Source organism: Chinchilla lanigera, unplaced genomic scaffold, assembly GCF_000276665.1.
Source record: "Chinchilla lanigera isolate Chin_1 unplaced genomic scaffold, ChiLan1.0 scaffold00057, whole genome shotgun sequence".
Lineage (NCBI taxonomy): Eukaryota > Metazoa > Chordata > Mammalia > Rodentia > Chinchillidae > Chinchilla > Chinchilla lanigera.
In genome coordinates this window covers 1,872,456-1,894,492 of record NW_004955458.1, presented here as the reverse complement: position 1 = coordinate 1,894,492, position 22,037 = coordinate 1,872,456, and the positions used below count along the sequence as shown (strand labels likewise).

The window sequence follows — 22,037 nt, the reverse complement described above, 5'->3', positions numbered from 1 at the left end:
ATCAAGTCTATTCATTGCATATGAAAAGTAAAAACAGCCAGCCTCTGTATTTTCCGGTTCTGCATCTCATGAGGCAACCCACCAGCAGTAAAAATACTCCAAAAAAAACTGCATCTAGACTGAACATGTACAAGATTGTTTTCTTGTCATTATTTTCTAAACAATACACTACAACTATTTATATGGCAACAATATTACATTGTATTCGGTATTTAAGTAATCTAGAGATGATTTCAAGTATATGTGAGAATGTGCAGAGGTTATATGCAAATACTGCATGATATTATGTAAGGGTCTTTAGCATTTGCAGATTCTGTCATCTCTAGGTTTCAGTGTCCTCCAGAGATCTTGGAACCAACTCCTTGGAAATACCAAGGGATGACTGTATTACAGAAAACCAAAGGGCTATAGGCCTTCTCTCTGCCCCCACACTGAAAAAGCTGAACCACAAATGCATGGAATAGAGGAAACAAAATTTAGGAAGAATTACACACAAAGTAAATGGCAGAGCTAAAGGAAAGAACTAGCCTGGCATCTTCCCTTATAGCCTCAATTGAGAGCTGGGTGTGGTGGCACATGCCTGTAATCCCAGCACTCAGGAGGCTGAGGCAGGAGGATTGCTGTGAGTTCAAGGCCAGCCTGGGCTACAAAGTGAGCTCAAGGTCAGCCTAAAACTGCATAGCGAGACCCTGTCTCAAGAAGACTAAATAAATAAATAAATAAATATAGTCTCAATTGGCCCTTTCACTTCCCTTCTTTCTGCCAGTCTGATGCATACAGATGAAATGACTTCTCTACAACTCATCTCTCTGTGTCTTTAGGTCTCTGAAGAGGTTACATGTTCCCACTTACTCAGAAGTTTCTTCCATTGTCATTAACTCAGTACAGGGAGCAGGGATGAGGTTGGAATGGTGCCCAGGAGAGAACGAGAGGACCAGAGGTATAGAGAGCCCTTCCCAGTCCTTGTGACAGTCCAGGAAGTTTATACTTGTAATCCCATGAAAAAGTTATTGGAATTTTAGTGAGGCAGTTTCAATCTACCACTTCCAGTGCAGCCCATCGTGAGAATAGAGACACTAAGGCATATTTGTAGTTATGGGGATCCAAGGAGTCGTACGTTTAGTTACAATGATGACTAGTCAGAACAAAGGCCTCAACCCAGGGCTGAACCCAGGTTTTGTTAATTTGTGAAGAAAGGCGTGGCTTGAGGGTGAGTCACTGTGAGAATGGCGGGGAGTAGGTGAGTGTTGTGAGCTGGGCTAGGTAGGAGGCCTGAAATCAGCTCTGCAATATGCAGAGAGAAGGATATGCAGAAAGGGTAATCTTCATAGCACAATTGAGATAGTATGTAATGTTTTGGGGTCAGTGCTTCACCTTTGATGTGTAATCTTTTATGCCCTGGAAAGTCATGACCTCTTAGGCTGAGGCTCAATCTCAACAGACAGTGTGGAGCATGGCTCTCCAACCTGCCTCACCCTGGCTCACACATGGACACTATAGGGGGCCCAGGGAAACACTGCTGTGTCACCTTTGCTTCAAAGACTACATATCAACACCTTGGCTGGACTGATATGTACTGTTTAAAGCCAATTGAAGGGATAAGGAAAAGTCATAGCCAGCCCTGTACATAGCAATACATAGAAATACGGTCAAGTTCAGCAAAAATGGAGACAATTGTTCTTCCTTCAAGGAGTGTCGCCCAAGTGGTCCTCCACAGAGAGAAGCCGGGGTTTGTGACTCACTGGGGAGCATATTAGGACAGTGTTCTGGAGTACTACAATCTCAGCAGAGAACAGGACCAGTTACTTCCTACAGATTTCATGAGCAACTCCTTTCCTCAACCTCCAGCTCCACAGTGCCCCAGGCTCACCCATGAATTAACAAGAACACAACATTTTTCTTTGTCCAAATTATCTCCATGGGAAACTGGCTCTCTGTACATCTGGGCCTGATCCTCTGGCACTTCTAGGGATAAGAGAGTTGCATCACAAGACATGGAGGTTGAGAAAGGCCTACATCCTACTCAGGCCTTATTATTCCTTTAGAACTAGGTTCACTTATGAAGAAGCAAGTAATGGGAAGTGACCAAGATAACAGCCCCTTCCTCCTGTTTAAAACTTGGTTGCAACAACTTCTCCTGGCTTTCTCACAACTACTGCCCTCAGCTCTTTTGTGCCCTTGCTTTAAGGATCCCTGATGCCAAATCCATGCAGCTCATACACCATGATCCTGCATTCAAACTTCACATTAACAAATCCCCAGCATTGAAAACTCTCACTCCCATCTCCTCTTTGTCCACAAAGCCTCCCCGCATTAATTCCCTCTAGTAACTTCCCAGGTCTAATGACTCCCTACTCCAGATCAACCCTCTATTCCCCGGGGAAAAAGGAATTTAGAATGCACTTAATGTGTCAAATTGACTTGCTAAGGACAAATACAAATGTAATGAAAATAAAGACAGTAGAACTGATTTGTCACAAATAACCAGAACTTCTACAACTACATGAACACCACATTCTTTAAACTGGTCACCTGGAAAAGACATACAAATCCCAAATGGACTTCCCTTGCTCCACAATTATATTTCCTTTTGGATTCACTTTCAGACCTCAGATAGGACTCTGTACCCTGGTAGAGAAGACCAAGGAAGAACCCAAAGAGGAAGAGAATCACATCAGAACCCCAGGAATCACCAAGGATCTTCAACCAGGTACCTAGGGACATGCTCCCTCAAGGAACCTAGAAAACTCAGTGTGTTTATCTTTTTGTTTGTTTGTTTGTTTGTTTGTTTTCTGGTACCGGGAATCGAACTCATGACCTTGCACTTGCCAGGCAGGCACTGTGCTGCTGAGCTAAATCCCCAGCCCAGTGTGTTTATCTTTAATCAGAGAAAAAGGAATTTCAGTCTTTCAGGCATCATTCGCTCTCATTACCATCCTCTGCCTTCCTTTCCATATTCTAAGATGGGTACTGGATCATTACAGGCATGTTTTAAGCCCCTATCATATTCTAGTGATCATATTCTAGTGAGTGATGAAAGGTCTCCACCACACATACCTCTGCCCCTCCCTGCCAGTCCTGGAAATACATGCCAATTTAATTCGTGAGGCCCAAGAAGAAGGAAGCCAGGTTGTGTGCAGAGAGGCAGACTCCAGAGGCCTGTGGGCTAAATTTGTCCTAGAAAAGACTTGTGCAAACAGCAAGAACTGCTCCTGTTGACTATAAAATGATCTGTTCAGGATGACTTGGGGATTAAAAGGAAACACCTCCCTGTGCCTACACAAACACACCACTCAAGTACACAAATACGTTGCACTCAATCCTTCCCCTTCTCAGATCCTCTCACTCACTTGGGTTGAACTCTGTAGCAATAGAACACCCCCCCTCTCGCTCTTCCTTGCCCTCTCCCTCTCCCTTCCATTACCCATTGCCCCCACCCTCGTCCCCTCCCACATCATAATGCACTGAGTGCTTCCTTAGCACCCCCTCTCTTCCCAACATCCCTGACTCACACTAGACCCTTACTTTTTCCTCTTCTAGGTGCTCCATTATAGGCCATGATAGATCCTAATTGTTTAGTTTAATTTCAAGCCCATCTTTGGTCCCGCACCAATAGAAACACGGTCATTCCTTTCTCTGATGAATGTCCAGTACTGCAAAAGGAAATCCCAGCTCACCTGTCTCTGAATTCACCCTGCTTCTCCCCACCAAGCTCTCTGTCATCCACCTTTGGTGCCAGAATTGATTTGTCTCCTGACTCCCAGTTCTCTACCAGCTTCATTCCCACTCTGACTGTTGGATCTACCTAACCCTTCCTTCTGGAGAACGGGCTGAAGCCATTGTTGCTGTGATGTAAGCAGCTAGACAGTATCAAAAACTCGGCATGAATGGTGAATTAGAGGGACAGAGCTTAAGAGGAAAAAAAAAAAAAAGATGGTTTATTTGTAAGGGGAAAAAAACAGAGACAGAAACAAGGTACCTTGGAGAGAGGGCAGGGGATCAGAAATAGATGGATACTCCCAAGCTCTTGCTCCTGGTTTCTTTTATTAGGGTTAAGGACACTTCCTTCTAGGTGAATACCTGACATTTGTCACAATCTGATTGGTTTCTTGGCTGTCTTTGGATGGGTTCCAGGTCACAAGACCCTAACACAGGCACCCTTGCCTATGTGTAATGGAATAATATTATTCCTTCATTATTACAGACTGATCAGGCCCACAATCTCCCAAACAAGTGGATGGCAAAGGCTTAAATAAAAATTTTTCCATTGCAGGAGCTTCAAACCCTTCTAACAGAATTCAACATTCGATGGGGGCTAAGACAGAAAACTTCCTGGGCAGCCTGTATTTATTGGTTTTCAAACATAGGAGGAGGGTACTCAAGGAAGTGCAGGCATCTGAGCAGACACTTAGGAAGGACCTTGGGAGATATTTTCTCAAGTAGTAAATTATGTCAGTTCAATCAGAACAACTACCTTATCTTTAGGTTGACATTTATTGTAGGAGTGTGGAGCCTGTATCTACAGTCTCCTTTTAGTTAGTTGGGGTTGGATCCAGGCATCCTCAGCTTTGGTCTTACACAAGGCCTTGGACAGGCTCACAAGCAAACATGAAAACCCAATTGGTTAATATTAGACCTTACTCAGAGCCACTTCATAGTGGTCTCCACCAATTCCTCCTTTTTGTTTTTGTGATAGCAGCAGTTGAGACTCCAAGAGGGTCTGGTGGCAGCAGACTTTGAAGTTCTCTTCTCTCTAAGGCCACATCTTCCAGGATGGCATCCACAATGACGTCTTATGGCCTGTTAATATACAAACATACCCTTGTCCTCATGTTATTAACTATCCTGGGCCATCCTATTTATTTATTTACTTATTTACTTATTTATTTATTTATTTATTTGGATGTCCTTTGTTGCCAGTCAGCCCTATCTAATTGCCTGTAATGCTTGTAACTAACCTGTCTATAATATTTTCTGTCGAAAGAACTATCCCTAACTGCAGTTAGGGAAGACTGGACATAATTTTCATCTTTACTGCTTCAAGCAGAGAAGTGTCTGTGTTAAGACAGACCACATTCAGGGGCTCCCGCAAGACAGCTAAATTTAATGGCCTCAGATAGAAGTCCTGTTTTAGGGCCAGGGATATAGCTCAGTGGCACAGTTCCTGCCTGGCAAGTGGGAGGTCCTGAGTTCAATTCCTGGTACAAAAAAAAAAAAAAAAAGAAGTCCTATTTTAGTTTACCAGTTAGGAACTCTCTTTATGAGGTGAATCTGGTGGATTCCACTAGAAGGAATCTAGCATACTTACTGTTGGTTTTATCTGCATGATCATTTGGAGTTTGGCAGTCTCTAGGCAAGAATAAACCAATTTTTGTTGAATTTAGTATTACTATGGCCTTATTTATATACCTTGTAGTTATACTTTTCCGCTGGATGCTTAAGACCAAGTTAAAATGAGACCTGTATTAATTACAATTAACTTCTTGCTATCTATCAAGGTCAGCTGAATCTCTTCAGAATATACCTTGCAACCACGTACAGTGCCTCTCAGTACTTCTGTCAGTCTCAGCCATCTGGACGAGTCATGGCCATTGCTCGACCAAGTTGCTTTCTGTGAAAGCTTGGGAGACATTTTTCTCCTGCTGACTCTCCTTAGGCACACTATACACCATAGAATTGCTTTCTTCTGTGGTCCCACAATCTCTTTGATCAGAAGATCAGGGACTCAACCGAGTTATAGGATGTTGCAGCAGAGGTTCTCCTATGTCCTGAGTCCTCACTGACCTCGGAGGGCTAGGGCCAAAATATTAACTATCCTCTTAGCCCATCTATCATTCCAATTTTTGGTCTCCAATTCTCCAATTCTCCAATATCATTCTAATATTTGTTGAACATACAGAAGAGAAGTAATGTAATGACATTACATTGTAGTGGGAGCAGTGAACTTAATTATTAAAATTTTATTTGAATATTAAGTACTTTGAAATATAATGTATAGCCAGAGAACTATTATATCTTACCAATCAGGGACATTATAGTAATTGAACCTCTGTAGCATGTTAACAGACAGCAGTTATATAGTTTTACAGAGAAAATTTGAAATCAAAAGCCATACATAGTACTGTAGTATAGTAGTCATGGTGACATTTTTGTAACACAGTTAAATCTCCATCTTGGAATAGTCAATCTTTTTAGTCAATCATCCCTACCTAGAGCATAAGAAGCTTTTACCCAATTTGTTGTCCTTTAATAGGATGTCACTGAAGAAATTTGTAAGATTGTCCAGGCTGCTAAATATCTAAGCATCTCTAAATGCATACATAGCATATACATCACATAAGAAAGGCAGATGTCTAGATCTGAAAGAAAATGTCTATCACTATAAACAATCCCAGTTTTACATTTTAAAAGACTACATTTGGGAGGCATGAACATATTTAATAAAGCATGAGATATGCAATAATGAATTGTCATTATTTTGTTTCTTCATTTAGTTTTCTACCAAGAGCACCTTTTAATCAGAAAAATGTACTGTCTTATTTTTTGAAAACTTAACCTTTTGAAGACAACCAATGTAAAAATATCACAATAATATATTTTCAACAATATTTATTGAGGTGTCTCCCATAAGGCTATGGAGATTATTGGAGCTCCTTATTATTGAATAAAGACTGCAGAAATGCTTCCAGGCAGCTGCTTCCTTATTCATCAATTGGAGTCCTGTCCAATAATCTCTCTCCATCCTAAGAAGTATTTTTTAATTATCTTAACAAATTTTTGATGATGTATGAAAATCCAATTACAACACTTAACACATTCATTTTGAACAATGAGAGAGTCTCGTCATAATACATAAACAACAATACACATTACATTTATAAAATCAATTTTAATATCATTTTGACCAACTGGCAACTTTGTTGGAAGCGTATCTTTAATTTAGATGACATTTATCTACAAGCCAAATTAAATTACAGACAAATGCTTTAAAAATACAAAAAGAAAAAAAATTTGTTGAGCTCCAATAAAACAGCTGTTTACAGATTGGACAGAAAGACAAACAAAAACACACACAAGACAATTTGCTTATAAAATCAGAAGGCACTCAAATATATTTTTGGCCAAATTGATTTATAATTTTTTTTTACAATTTTTTAGGTTTTTAATTATAAAAAGACTATAATAAAAAAGCAAAATAAAAAATAAAAAGACTACTCAGAACTTTTTTTGTAGATCAGTTAGCAGAGATCTCTTGTAAGAAGAACTTAGAAAAAAATAAAAACCGTTTATCTATAGTTAATATATTTTTAGTATTTTATTTTGCCTTAAGAATACTGGCAACTTTTGTGTCCCTTTCTTTTATTAGCTTCCAGTTTAGTTATCTCCATACACATGCTTAGAGCTCTTTTTCTTCTAACAGCATCCTTGGGATCACTCTTTGTAAGACTGATAGGGTGGGGGCTGGGGATTTAGCTCAGCGGCAAAAGCGCTTGCCTGGCAAGCGCAAGGTCATGAGTTTGGTTCCTGGTACTGGAGAAAAACCAAAAAAAAAAAAACAGACTGATAGGGCAAAAGAGACTCTATTCCCTTTTGTAACTCCATTTTAGATGTCACTTAAACTTTCGAGGAACTCAATTATCTGCTCCTACTTTATAGTTAACAAAAGGAGAACAGAACTATAAATTAAGCAACAAATAGCTAAAACAAATTGTAGGTAAGCTACAATTTAACCATACTAACAAACCCCTGGGAAATGTAATCCTTGTGACCATGATGAGGCATTTTTGTAAAATTCCTAAATGGAGTAATGTGGTTACCATGGCTACTTGTAAATGTATACAACCCCAGTACAAAGTTCTCTGGTCACTGACATCTTGGTTTCTGACGTGGTCAGGGGTGTGGGTCACATGCTTCAATAAAACTTCGTTTGTTCCCACATTTTTGGCTTCTCATGAGTACCTATCTCATTGAATCTTGCCATAGCAAGACTTACTATAATTCAGGTTAATATTACCACTTATGTAGACTTTCTTTTTTTCAGCACTTGTGGAAGGCTTTTGTAAAACTTGACACAGCAAAGATGGATCTAAAGAAATTATAGAGATTTAAGTTGGTCAGTAAATAATAACAATTTTAGACACAGGTATATTCCTGGGTTTTTTGTTTTTTGTTTTTTTGTTTTTTTTTTTTGGTTTTTCTCCGGTACTGGGAACTGAACTCACGACCTTGCGCTTGCCAGGCAGGCGCTTTTACCGCTGAGCTAAACCCCCAGCCCCAATTTTTTTTTTTTTTTTTTTTTTTTTTTTTTTTTTTTTTTTTGGTTTTTCTCTGGTACCGGGAACCAAACTCACGACCTTGCACTTGCCAGGCAGGCGCTTTGCCACTGAGCTAAATCCCCAGCCCCCCTGGTTTTATTCACTATAGATTTTATTGGTTACATTCTCTTAATCACTGAAAAATTCTACAAGATTTAAATCTGATTGAAGTTTTTGTATAGTATGGGCTAACACTGAATTTTTACAGCATTTGAGTTTTATATCTAGAAAAGTTTTTAAGTGATTTCTAAGGCCTCTTCAAATACCCAGAGATCCATAGCGCATGCAAACACTTGTATCTCATCTCAACAATCACCATCAATCACACTAGGCACAACAGTTATTCCTTTTAAATTTAGATCAGCTTTTTCCAGTATAAGACCAATGTTTCCTCAGGTGGAGGACCCCAAATTCCTCTAGGAATAAGGATAAGTTTGTCACCTCTGATAAGGGTGACTCTGTAAGTGACAGGAAGGCCAAATCCTGAACTCTGTAATTTAAAAGGCATATGAACAAAAAATCATTCTTAGCATTTCACTGAGTTCCAACTGGGAAACAAGCAGACGTGCCAGTGATATCCCCTTTTGTGGTTGTTCATCTCTTTAAAACCTGTGAGTTTAAGGATAGAGCCAAATGAGATGTTCTTTTGAAAGTCTCCTGCTCCTGCAGCCCCTTTAATGTAGATATCTCTGCTGGGAGCTCTTTTGTTTCCTCTGTGTCTGAGTCAGAGTCTACTGACTGTGAGTTCTACAATGAACATAAAACTGAACGAACTAGGTTCCTAGTTGAGAATGTCTCAGGGGAAATGGTTTTTCCTTTATTGTGTGTCTTTTTAAGATTTTTTTCCATCTCTTTCCCAGTTGTCAATATCTGTAGTGTTTGTCTGAGGAAACCATGGATTATATTTGGTCACCTCTTGTGGCATTTCTATTTGATCTTTTGTTGGCACATAAGCACCTGAGCATTTAAGCAAGCCTGGGAGCAGCTATATGTATTTTTGCTCCTCAGCTGAAAATTTTTGGCCCATTTATTCCCATTAAAATGGTTTGTTCACAGTGGGAAGACTTGCTCCTCCTGCTTTTGGAATGCTTCCCTTCCCTGTCTTCTTCAGGCATCCCTACAGATGCTTTCTTCCTGTAAAGGCCTTCTCCATCTTCCACACTTTCCACTCTCAGTAGACATATTTGTTCAGGCTAAAAATTCCCAGTCCAAGGATTTTTTAAGTCCCTGTTTGGGTGCCAGTTAATGGGTTAATATTATCCCTTAGTTATTGAATCAGGCCCACAATCTTAAAACATGTGCATGGTGAAGGTTTAAATAAAAGAGACAAGTGGTATGATTTTACCACTCCAGGAGGTTCAAAACCCTCTAATAGAATTTGAGATTCTCTGGGGCTATGACAAAGAAAATTCAGGAATCTGAGTGGAATCTTGGTAGGACCTTGGGAGATACTTTCCCAAGTAGTAAATTATGTCAATCAGGAGAGCTACCTTATCTTTAGGTTGACATTTACTGTAGGAGTGTGGAGCCTGTGTCTAGAGTCTTTTAGTTAATTGGAATTGGATCCAGGCATCCTCAGTTGTGGCCTTAGACAAAGAGCCTAGGCCTTGGACAGGCTCACAAACATGGAAATTCAATTAGTTAATACTAAATCCTGCTCAGAGCCACTTTGTAGAGGTCTCCATCATATATGCACATTCCTTTGAGTGAGCTTTGCTTGACTTCATCCTGCCCTTTGTACTTTTCAGGGCCTTACCTCTGGGATGTATAGGTTGGTTAAGAGGAACAATATAAAAAAGGAACATATATGTGTGTGTGTGTATGTGTGTGTGTATTTTTACATGGTAAGTGGAATTTTTCTCTTAAATTATACAGCTACCCCTTGTCTTCTTTTAATGGGGCAGGGGGGTAGTTATGAAGACTTCCTTGCTCCTGTCTTCCTACAAGCTCAGCTCTTCTTCTGGTTACTCTCTCCATTAAAGACCATTCCTTCCTTTGTTTTAAATTCTTCTATTTGTACTATCTGGTGCCTTTGTATATCTGGTTGGTTTTGGTTTTGGTTTTCCTTACCTTTGTCCTTTAATCACTCCTAAAGGAACTCCTCTAGTAAAGTTCTAACTCCTTTACTCAGGATTACCCAGTGAATCTAACTGCAGAAGAACAAGCCACTTTTAGTAAGGTATTCTACTAACTTATTTAATAAAGCCTAATGAGGCCCTCATTCTAGTCTTCCCTATCCCTACACCACCAGTTAAAGAAAGCAGTGGCATTTCCTCCCAAGACAAGAATTCCTTATATCTTCTCTGGCCCTTTCCTGGAGAATCACGCCATGAGATGCATGGAAGGCAAGGCCCAATGCCAGCCCTCTTCACTGTGGATCCCCAAAGAGACTCCATGCTGAGCATTCAAGCTCTTTTCTGACTCAAAGAAGCTGCTGTAGTTGGAATCACCAGGTTGCTAGATGCCAGCCCACCTAGTAAAGAAAGAAAATGAGATAATCAGGCTGCAGAGAGCAAAACTCACAGATATTCCAGCAGACTTCATTTTTTTTTTTTTTTTTTTTTTTTTTCTCTGGTACCGGGAACCGACCTCACGACCTTGCGCTTGCCAGGCAGGCGCTTTGCCGCTGAGCTAAATCCCCAGCCCCCAGACTTCATTTTTAAAAGAGCATTTGTCTGCCTCTACTGGATGGGGCAAGGATTTCTTGGGAAAGAGCATTAGGGAAATTTCTGGGTTGCTGGCAATGTTCTATGTCTTAGATGGAGTCAGTAGATGCACTTGTCAAAACTCCAAAGCATAGTTAATATGTACATTTCATTACATATGTTTTACCTTGTTAAGAAAAAACTTTAAAACTACTGAATCTTAGCTTTAAAAAAAAAAGCAGACATCTATGATTAGTTTTACCTAACTTTTAAACAGCTCTAATTCTAAAAGTTTCTAATCCATCTCACTTGATCTTGCTTTACACAGACACACACAAAAATGACTTCATTCATTCTCTCTCCCTCTCTCCTCCACCCACTGTGTGTGTGTGTGTGTGTGTGTGTGTGTGTGTTACTGAGAACTGGATTGAACCAGGGCCTTCTCAATGAAGGCCTGAATCCACAGGCCTTTATTTTTCTTTTAATTTTTGAAGCAGACTAGCTGGCCTCAAACATGTGATCCTCCTGCTCTATTCTCTCAGACTACATTCTAATTGTATGACAGTTGGGTTAGGCATGTACACAATGAGATAATCAGGCTGCGGAGAGCAAAACTCACAGATATTCCAGCAGACTTCATTTTTAAAAGAACATTTGTCTGCCTCTACTGGATGGGGCAAGGATTTCTTGGGAAAGAGCATTAGGGAAATTTCTGTGAAATTAGGGAATTTCACAGTTGGGTTATCTCATGTACATTGTATGTCAAATGGGTTAGGCATGTACACACAGATCAAACATGTGCAAACAGAGCTTGTCTAATGTGGGAGACCAGCCTTGAACAGGGCCAGTGTGCACCCCAATACAGGCTCATAGGTGCACAGGGAAAGAAAGAAAAGAACAAGGAGCCAATAGGAGCAGCCTGAACCCACTTGGGTAGAGGAAGGAGCACAAGAAGAACACCAGGAAAATATTCCAGAAAGAAGGTGTCTTAATCTTAATCCTAAAGGATGAGAAGAGGCTCTGCTGTCTAAATGTAGGAGGATATTGAAGAAAATACATACAGGAAAACACATGAAGCAGCAAAGGCAAGAAAATCTAAAATCTATGCAAGACTCTGAAGAAAATGTAAGATGACTGAGGCAGGGTCTGGATAAGGAGCAAAGCAAGGTTGAAACTGAACAGCTTAGAGGATCCAGTTCAGAAAAGGTGATTGTGCTCTGCCACAGTTTGTGTACCTGAGTCATTAAAGTAGGTAGACAGAAGTTGGAGTTATCAATTGTGAGACTTTATCTTTAGTAAGATAAGAAATAGCAAAGATTCCCATACTGAGGTCCTGGGAATGATGAAAACTCAGCATGTGAAGGGGGAGACGTGGTCACTTCCCACGATTTTGTAATACAAGAGGTCAGAAAGAAAGGAAAATATAATCTCTGATCTCTGTCTGGATTAGTAGGAGAAGTTGGTGCTGCTACTAAAAACCTAAACCAGTGCAGGAGAATGAGCAGGTGATAGGGAAAGAAGTCCAGGAAGGAGACGAGACTGGTTTTCAATTTGCATGGTTGTTTGTTTTTCTTGTATCCTGTTATTGCCCATACCTTGGCAGATATTAATGTTCTGGTGAGCAGTCTGGGCTAGAATGAAGGTGTGGGAGTGTGGTAAGTGTGACTCCAAAAATGAGTCACACAGGACAGTGTGCAAAAAGAGAAAAGGCAAGGCCTAAGAATAGTACTGGAGACTATTGAAAAGGCAGGAAATGTTAAAGGGGGTGAAAAGGGAGAAAGACAAAATCCTGGCATTTCAAAGTCTGAATGGTCAACAGTGTCACAAACCTACAGAGGTCAAATAAGATAAAGATGGAAGACGGCGATTGTACTTAGGACCTCAGCAAGGGTTTGTCTCTGAGGGATGCTGGTAGAAACATTACAGGCTAAAAAGTACTTAAAATAAAACAAGGGTTCTAAGCCAAAAAAAAAAAAAAAAGTGTACTTTCCAAATGCTTAGTTGTAAAAGTATTAGAAAGAAAGGGGTTGTGTAAAGAAGCATTTACTTGCTTCTACCTAAAATATCTGCATGTTGAAGGAACAGTGCCAAGTGAGGCTCACAATTAGCCATGCAGAAGACAGTGGGGCTGCTAAATGGACCAAGATGCCATGCAGGTCGAGAGAGAGCAAAGAGAGAGAGCACAGAAAGCTTTTCCCATTTGACTTTCCCAAGTACCCTGGGTTACTGTGCACCCTGCGGAGATGGACTCGGAGACAGTCCATGATTTGCTCCAAATTACTCAGCTATTAAATGCAGCAGTTGCCCAACCTCTTGGACCAAGAACATGGGCTTCTGCTATGATGTCAGTCTCCTGCTCCTGCTGATACATCTCAGTTATCTCCTCATCTGTCTGGGGTTCTGGCCCACTCTGCAGAGCCCACTGTGTGCCCCTCCAGGCAAGACCACAACCTACTCATGTTTGTCTATCTGGACCCTACACAGTGACTGGCGTGGGGAAAGCTCCTTGAAAAATAATACCCAGTACATTGGAACCACAGCCCAAGAGACAGGGAAGAACCTACTTCCAGGACCACTGCACGGAAAGATGTCTCCAGGAATGTTATGGTTGATACACTGTGTCACCTTGAGGAGTCTAAACGCTTAACTAAGTGACTCAGCAGTTCTACATCCTGGAGTAAAAAAGACGTGCCCTTTCCGCACTAGGATGTTGTTCACTGTGTCAATTTAAAAAGTTTAAAAGGTTAACTATGTGACTCAGCAGAGAGCCAGGGTCCTTACTTTATATTCATCCTGAGCCTGTGCAAGAGGAAGGCATGGAAATGATGTGGGTGTAGCCGGTCCCCCCACCTCAGGGCGGGTAGCCTGCATACAATAAAAGGAAAATAATAGAACACTGATCGCTTGTTCTTCAGAAGAGCTCCAGTCTTAGCCTTCAGCTTGGTCACCTCCCGGCTTCTGGTGCAGACTGTTTGGCTTCCGCCTGGGACTCTTCAGCGTTTTAGTGTGGGCTCTTCAGCCTTCATCATAGATTCTTCAGCATTCCCTCACAGGCCCATCAGCCTCCTGATACAGACCTGCATGGAACACTGCACTGAGCTCCAGGCCTTAGACTGGGCTCTTCAGTCTCCAGCATGCAGACACCCTCTGCACGCTTCCTCATCCAACTCTGTGGCTGACCATCGTAAGCCAAACTTGTAATTTCTTATACATTTGTGTGTCTTGTGTTATATCCGTTTCTCTAGTAAACCCTGACTGACACAGGGAAGTAAACAGTTTTGTCAGACCAGAAGCAAAGACTTCATGTTGTCTTCGGATGCCAAGCACAGAGGAGATGAACAATCCTGACATATATACCCTTTATGTTAAATTCATAAAAAAGAACTGCAATTTCTCATTGTCAAATGAAAACAATAGAAGTGGAGCAGGCGAATTGCTTCTCCCAAGGGTATACACCCAATAAACACAAAATCAGGTCGTAAACCTGTATCTCTAGGACTGTTTCTGCCATCCTAAGGCAACATAAGTATACCCAAAGGGATTCTGAGGCAGAGAAAAGCGCCTTTGGAGTTTCCACTAATGGAGACAAGCTACACGACTGGCCATTTTTCCCCATCTGAAGGGCAGACTGGAAAGTGACCTCATGCTTTTCCTACCTTACCAGAATTTTCTGGAGTTGAGGATGACTAGCTAAGACTGTCTTTTCTTAGTCAGAGCCTACAGTGGCTGGGAAGCACGGGTTATAATGTGGAGACCACGGCATCTCTGGACCTTGAGGAGGAGTCCCCACATGCTCTGACAGCAGCCTCCTGAGATGGGTTTCACTGTGCCAGAGCCCCAGCCACACAACTGTCCTGATGAGGCTCACAGTGACCTCCTTGTTCAGCATCCTGCTGTCACATGGAGAAATGTCTGACTACAGCGCTTTTGCCAGAGCATTACCCAGAAACCCTGCACAAGGACCCCAGGGCCACAGATGGCATCAGAAATGGAAGCCCAGGTTATAGGTGGGATGGGAATGGAAGAGGCAGACAGGGGATGCTGGTCAGGACAGTGCAGGCTCCAGGACTGCTGCCCAGGACCTACCTGCAGGGAAGACAGACACCAGCCAGCTCCAACCAGCCCTTGTTGACTTAGTGGGTGGCTCTAAGGTGGGAGAAGAGGAGGAGAGGAGAACACACCACCAGAACACTGGTTCCCATTGGTCCCTGTCATGAATGAAAGAGGCTCAACAAGACAGTACCAACAACTTCAGTCTGAGGATCTCAGGATTCTGTAGCATCCCTGCTCTGAGGCACGCAAGCATGAGATTCCTGGCTCTGCTCTTCCTGGCAGCTCTGGTGTGGGCTCTCGTCTGTGCCGGTGAGGATGACCTTCCCCTGAGCTCATCCGCATAGTCCTTCTGCCTCCTGGCCTAGCCCCGAAAGTCCGGCCCCTGCCTTCATTCCTCTCTCCCCTCCTCAACAGACACAATTCTTTCAATGGTATCTGTGGCCCACTCCGGTCTCCCACTGGACTCAGACCCTCTCCCCACTGCTCAGAAGGAGCCAGGAGCCCTGACTGGCTCCAGCCTCGCTCCATTGTCCCATTTCCTCCCTGTCTCTGGTTTGCCCACTCTGCTTCAGGCACTCTGGCCTCTTCTTCCCGTGCATGAGACAAGAAATTTCCCACTGCTAAGATTTTTGCACATCCTCCCTCCCACTCCCCACCCCCATTCCTTCACCTACCTGGTCAAAAATCCTCCTGTCCAATGTTCACATTTGTCCCTTTATCACTATGCCCATGTATTTCCTCACTGTAGCCTAACAATAGCCTAGAATAGTTAAGGTTCTTATTTTTTATTGTATTGCCTCCTGTATTTTTCCTTCCTAGCGCTGTCACAAATATAATTCAATAATTACTAAATAAGTATGTTAATTCTGCCAAATCTCCCATTGGCTATTAACTTCCCCAGGCAAAGACTGTCTCCCTTACAGCTACATTCCTAGTTCCGCAAATCCTCCTGGGACCTTATACTGTTCAAATAACTGAAGTGGAGGACTGGAGTCTTCTTCCCAAGTGCAGGGCAGAACCAGTTCTGCCCCATCACCACCACCTTCAGTCTTAAAACTTAGACCTCTAACAGGTTATAGAAGGTATCAGAGAATTAATCCATTTTCATGGGGATGTTTTGAGTAGTCAAGGTCTGCAAAGGATAAGAGAGAGGGATTTGGTTTAGATAGCAAAAGCATTTCTGGTAGACGCCTTCGTAGCAGAGATTGTTCTCCCATCTGTCCATTGCTGTGTCCTGAGATTAGTGATCTTGAGACTCTACACAACTCCATCTGCATACAGCTTAGCCACTGCACCCTCCCTGATATGGTCAGTGCCCTGTCTTCGCAGGTGACCCAGACACTGCCTCGACCCCAGGATCGGTGAATGGTGAGTCCTTCTCCCTTCCACCCTAGTCTTGGGTAGAAAGGTTAATGACTGAGCATGAAAGAAATCAGAGAAGTATAAGGATACAGTGGGGGGCTGCTGATGTATCTCAGTGGCATAAGCACCTGCCTGGCAAGCCTGAGGTCATGAGTATGATTCCTGGTACCAAAAAAAAAAAAAAAAAGGATCCAGTGGGAAGATCCAGTGGGGAGGATGAAAGAAGGGACTTGGGGGACTCTATTTAAAGTGATGTAATCTTTCTGCCAAAATGATTCTCTTTTTCCTTAAATCACAATCCACTCTGGAAAAGGCCCTGAAAAACCAGGAAAAAGTCTTTGAAAGAATAAGAGGCTTGGAGGATGCTACAACCCTAGCACTTGATAGAAGTCAAGCTCTAATAGAAGTGGGTGAGGGTGTGGCCTGAAGCCAGACCACATGCTCCCGGAGGAGAAGAAGGCTTCCTTCACTTTCTCACCGTCTTGCAGAACCCCACAAGACATTAGTTGCCAAAAAGGAAAATGCGGAAAACCCAGGCTTAACCAGTAAGACACCAAAGCCATCAAGGAACCGGAGATCCGGCCCTCTGGGTAAGTCTTTGTCAATAGCAGGGTCTTTCTTAGCTGGGCATAGCATCACTGCCTATAATCCCAGCACTCGGCAGAAGGATCACTATGAGTTCAAGGCCAGCCTGGGCTACACAGTGAGTTCAAGGACAGCCTGAACTACACAGCAAGACCCTGTCTCCAAAACAAAACGACAACAACAAAGATAGCAGGCTTTTGAACTGTAATGTGTAAAGACCAGGATCCCTGGGGTCAGCTGGATGAGACACAGCCAAACCCAGACTCCTAAAGGGAATGGGGGAAGTTGTATAGTTGTGCTTCTACATACAGAATTTCTGGGGTAGTAGCTATGTGTACTGGCCTACCAACCTTCCCATGAGAAAGCAATTGGTTCCCTCAGCAAAGGGGTGCTCGTGGTGCCCCTAACTGGAGGTAGCTTTCATACAATGAAGCAGCTGTTCTATTGATGTGACCTCTTCCCTGAATTAGAAACCATCCTAGAAAAAGGCCAAGAGGGACTGGAAATGATTAAGGAGATCAAAGACTCAGTAATGCAAAAAATTGAAGCTCTAAAACGCAAGGGTGAAGGTAAGTGAGCCCCCAGGTGAGGTCTGTGAGCCCCAGTATAAGGACCAGCCTCCTTCTCCAACCTCACCCCTTGGTGTGTCTCTGATTTCTCATTTAGACTCAAATTCCCATTGTTGTTTGATACAGGTTCCCCCTGGGGTCTAACCTCCATCCCACTGGAAAACCTGCTTGTTTCTATTCCTCTTGCCCCAGCCCCCAAGGTCCTTCAGCCTCTGGTGAATCAGACCTCCCCATCCCAGCTTCTGTGTAGCCACAGTGGCTCATGGGCTTTGGAGGCCAGAGATGGCATTGGAGAAGAGCAGAAGGGTGGGGCTGGTGCCCGGGTCCCTGAAAGCCTTATTTATAGTTTCTTCCTTCCTCCTTTTCTTCCCCAACTCCTCTCTTCTTTCTTTCTCTTTCCTTCTCTCCTCTCATCTCTTTCCCTTGTTTTTTCTACATCTGCCCTAGATACTATCCATGACATTAAGGATAAACTTGAATCAGGATTAAAGATGTAAGACGAAGCTAAGAAATGATGCTTAGCAGCACCAGGCTTGAAGTCTACAACATGCAACCAAAACAAAACAAGAAGATTAGCCATTAAACTGAAAGCATCAAACTTGGAGTGTGTATGTGTTGGTGGTAGGGTCGAAGCCTGGTCAGGATGCTAAAGGAAGAACAATCTTCCCAGGAGGACTCCATAAGCAGCCCAGCACTTTCCTCTGAACCTCAGGTTCCAAAGTCAGTCTTCCCAGAAAGCACAGGCTATAGGAAGTTCCTTGATGCCTATCTATGCCCTCGCCCATGTTTGCAGGAGCTGAGCCTTAATCCCTAAGCTGGTCACCTCCTTACGCCTCACTTCCTCGTCCAGTGCCATGGACGTCATGGTGTTAAGTGAGACTTTCTCATTTTCTTGGTATTGGCTCTAGGACCCACAGCTGGGAATCACAGACCTAAAGTGCCCCCACATTCCTTGGAGAATTTCTGCTATCTGGAGCTTTACCATATCTTGTCCTCAACCTTGGGACTAAGAGCTATGAAAGCCCATCGTTCATTCCCTATACTGAATCTGGGGGATATGGAGTGCTCAAACCAAAGAGATTCTTCCTGACACCCCATGGAAGGTGGAAATATGTTTTTATCACTCCCTGGCCTTTCTCCTAAAGGCGATTGGCATCTCCCTCCCCATGTGGATGTTCACTCTAGGCTGGCTTGGAACTTCCCAGACCGGAACACAGTAAGACAGCTCTCGAGAGACACTGTGTTTCTGTTACCAGATTCTGAGGTGCTAAAGTTTCCTCATAGAGTGCTTTCTAGGTCCTTTCTGTCCCAAAGAATTGATTGAAACAAGCATAAACAGTGGCAAAGGTTCACATTTATTAAAAGTAGGGAAAAAGGCAGAACAGTAGGGAGGAAATGAGTCTGCAGAGTGAGTTTGGGCTCAAAAGGGAGGAAAAAAATAAAAAATAAAAGTACATCCTAGAGCGCAGGTGGGCAATTGTGAAGATGCATGGCCGCGAGCTCTTAATGGCGACTGTCTCTTTTCATATTTCCCATGCTGGTGTCACATCTGGGTCATGCTATCAAAAGCCTGCCTGAGTTCTGAGAGAAGGCCCTAGGCAATGTTCTGTGAATGTGTTACAGAATCTTGTCACACCTCCCTTCCTAGCCAGTTTTAGCCACACCCTAACTTCTTTTCTCACTCTCAGGCATCAGGAGTGCACTAGCCAGGGAAAGCTAAACTTTTGCAAACAATAACCCAAAATATAAGAAGTCAAGCACCATCTCTGGTAGCACCCGAAGTGCATAGCTCCAGATGTGAGAGAGATGGGCAGAAGCCAGTTTTCCACAAGTAGTCACTGAGAAATTTCGGATGACAATGGCTCTGTCATCTTTAATACCTGTCTTCAAGATCATTCTGTCTTGCTTAGCACCACTCCAAGCCCAGATACGGAAATGTGTTAAGTCAGCTTCATATTACTGTAGTGAAATATTGGGATAAGGAGAAATGGTTTATTTTGGCTCATGGTTTTGGAGGTTCCAGCCCAAGATGAAGTGGATCCAATTGCTTTGGGCCTCTGGAAAGGATCTAGGATACCAACAGCAGAGAGCACATAGCAGAGAAAATTTTTCATCTCATGCACCAGGAGGCAAGGAGAGATCAGAAGAGACCTGGATCCCACAATCCTGGGGCACTTAGTTATGGGTCTTTGGGGATAACTTTAACATTTAAACAATAAAAAAGAAGGAACATGGAACAAATTGCTTGGAGACTTGTATAGGCTACATTAGAAAGTGATACGTTATTGGCAAGAACTCTGTCCCACAGCCACACTCAATTGCAAGGGCTCAGGAATGTCTAACAGGAAAATGATCAAAATGAATGTTAATATACCTGCAGCAACTTCCACCACAACAGAACAAAGAAACAGGTGTCTGTTTATTAGCTATCATTGTGAAAGCTAAAAGTTTTCCATGGTATCCCAGGGAAAAGGTAGAAAAGGATACAGTCACCCCAGCCCCCTGAGGTCTCTGAAGGGTAGGAAGAGAACTCAGAATTCTGCATTGCTCCCAAGAACACATTTAGGAGAGAGATCAAGAGCCAAGGAGCTGCACAAGGGGCTTCAGGCCAGATGAGAGAGTTAATGGTGTGGGCAGTAGCAGGACCTAAAATAACTGCCACTCTTGGAGTGGTTGGGGTGGAGCCGAACTTTATCTAAATGGAGATCATCATGCCCTGCATCTGTGGAGGCTTCAGAAAAGTTCTAAAAAAATAAAATAAAATAAAGAAAAGTTCTGCCTGGCCCATCTCACTTCCCTCAAGATCCAGAATCAGACCCTGCCTCCTTTTGTGTCTCTCCAGCAAAGTGTCTGATGGAGAGAAAAAAGAAAATAAGGTTTTCAACCAACCAAAAGAAACTACTGTTCAATATGTCATTACTAAGGAAGAAAGGGAGGTTTGGCAATGCATATTTGGAAATTATATATACACACACACACACACACACACACATACACATACATCCACACACAAGATAGCTGAGATAATTGTACTACTAATTTGTATTGGTTTATTGAAAGGAAAAGTTAATTGTTTGATCAATCTTGCATACCTATATCTGGTAATCTGAGCAACTACTTTGAAGATAACAATAAGTAATACAACAACCATTGCTGATTTCCTATCATATTGTTTTGAAATTCTGTATCTTTTCATAGTTTTTGTGTTGTTTTGTTTTTGTCTTTGTTTTGTTATTTTATTTTTGTTTTTTTCTCTTTAAAATAAAGAAAATTTAATTAAAAACACATAGAATCTGCTCAATATGTCATTATGAAGGGGGAAACAGAAATTTGGCAATACATATTTGGAAGCACTGTTTGAAGAAAAAAAACTCTACCAAGTCCTGACTATTCAAGGAACTATTGTTTCTAAAGATGAACCCACAAGGACCAAACTTGCCATTATGAAGAAAATCAAGGACAGTCATTTCTGAAGGAGTCTTCTGCCACGTTTATTAAAAATTCAGCTTTAATTCTTAAAAGGTTCAAGAAAAGGCAGAGACAATGATAAAGAATAATAAAGCAAGCATGATTAATGTTATTATCTGGGACTTGTAGTCCCCAGTAAACCAAGGAAGAGTACCCATAAACTGAACTATTTTTTTTTTAAATTCCCTGTAAGTCTGAAGTTATTTCAAAATAAAAAGTAGGTAAGGTATATTATAGTTAGCTTCACTTAGTTATTCTACAATGTATACATATTTCAAAACATCAGGGCCAGGTATATAGCTCAATGGCACAGTGCCTTCCGTGGCAAGCACCAGGTCCTGAGTTTGATTCCAGTACCCAAAAAAAAAAAATCATTTGTGCACAATAAAAATACTTTTGTCAGTTCAAATCATTCTGAAATAATAAATAAAAAATAAAATACTACAAATAAAATGTATAAAAGTAATAGGGAAATCCACATGAAAATATTTCCAGCTCCTGTTGAAGAATGAGAGTGTCAGGCACTAATCAACTGGGGGCAGGTGGGGCTGAACACTTTCGATGGAGCAGGCATATTGCAGTATCCCCCAGCTCTTCCACCTCCTCCTGACTCCCTGGCCCTGAAGTGGAAGGACATTGTTATTCACCATTGCACACTCGCTGCTGTTTCCCTTACACCTGGACTGCCTGGCTCACTTCTGTTACCTACTGGACTCCTGCAAGCAAGGAAATCTGTAGCCTCTAACTCTGGCTTTTCACTCCAAGTTCCTATCTGGACATTGCCAAGTAAGATAGTTGGAATATGTGGGAGCCATAAGAAATCTTTCTATTTAGATCACAGAAATGAGGAGGGCTGGCTCTGTTCTTCCTTGTAGACTTATTCTGCGGTTCTCTGGAGCTCAGCGCTTCACCTGTGAAACCAGGAATGTGGAAAGGGTCCTTTGCATTAAGGTCTAGAGAAAGCTCTCTGAAGCTACACATAATGTATCATTTTTCTCTCTAGGTTCCCCTTGGTATCCACTTGAAGGGTGCTGTCATGA

General features: G+C 42.2%; 1 protein-coding gene across 1 annotated transcript; it reads left to right on the top strand.

Moving 5' to 3' along the window:
* Positions 1–15,058: 15,058 nt before the first annotated feature.
* Positions 15,059–19,249, top strand: Dcd (dermcidin). The gene is made up of 5 exons (XM_013520796.1): positions 15,059–15,322; positions 16,343–16,381; positions 16,864–16,965; positions 17,431–17,529; positions 19,218–19,249. Exons 1-5 carry the CDS (start codon positions 15,178–15,180, stop codon positions 19,247–19,249), a joined length of 417 nt encoding a protein of 138 aa, XP_013376250.1. The 5' UTR covers positions 15,059–15,177.
* The last annotated feature ends 2,788 nt before the right edge of the window (positions 19,250–22,037 follow it).

Coding starts and splice junctions, on each gene's coding strand:
- Dcd (XM_013520796.1), top strand. CDS start 15,178: ATGAAAGAGGCTCAACAAGACAGTACCAACAACTTCAGTCTGAGGATC. Junction 16,966..17,430: donor CCGGAGATCCGGCCCTCTGG/GTAAGTCTTTGT, acceptor TCCCTGAATTAG/AAACCATCCTAGAAAAAGGC. Junction 17,530..19,217: donor TCTAAAACGCAAGGGTGAAG/GTAAGTGAGCCC, acceptor TCTCACTCTCAG/GCATCAGGAGTGCACTAGCC.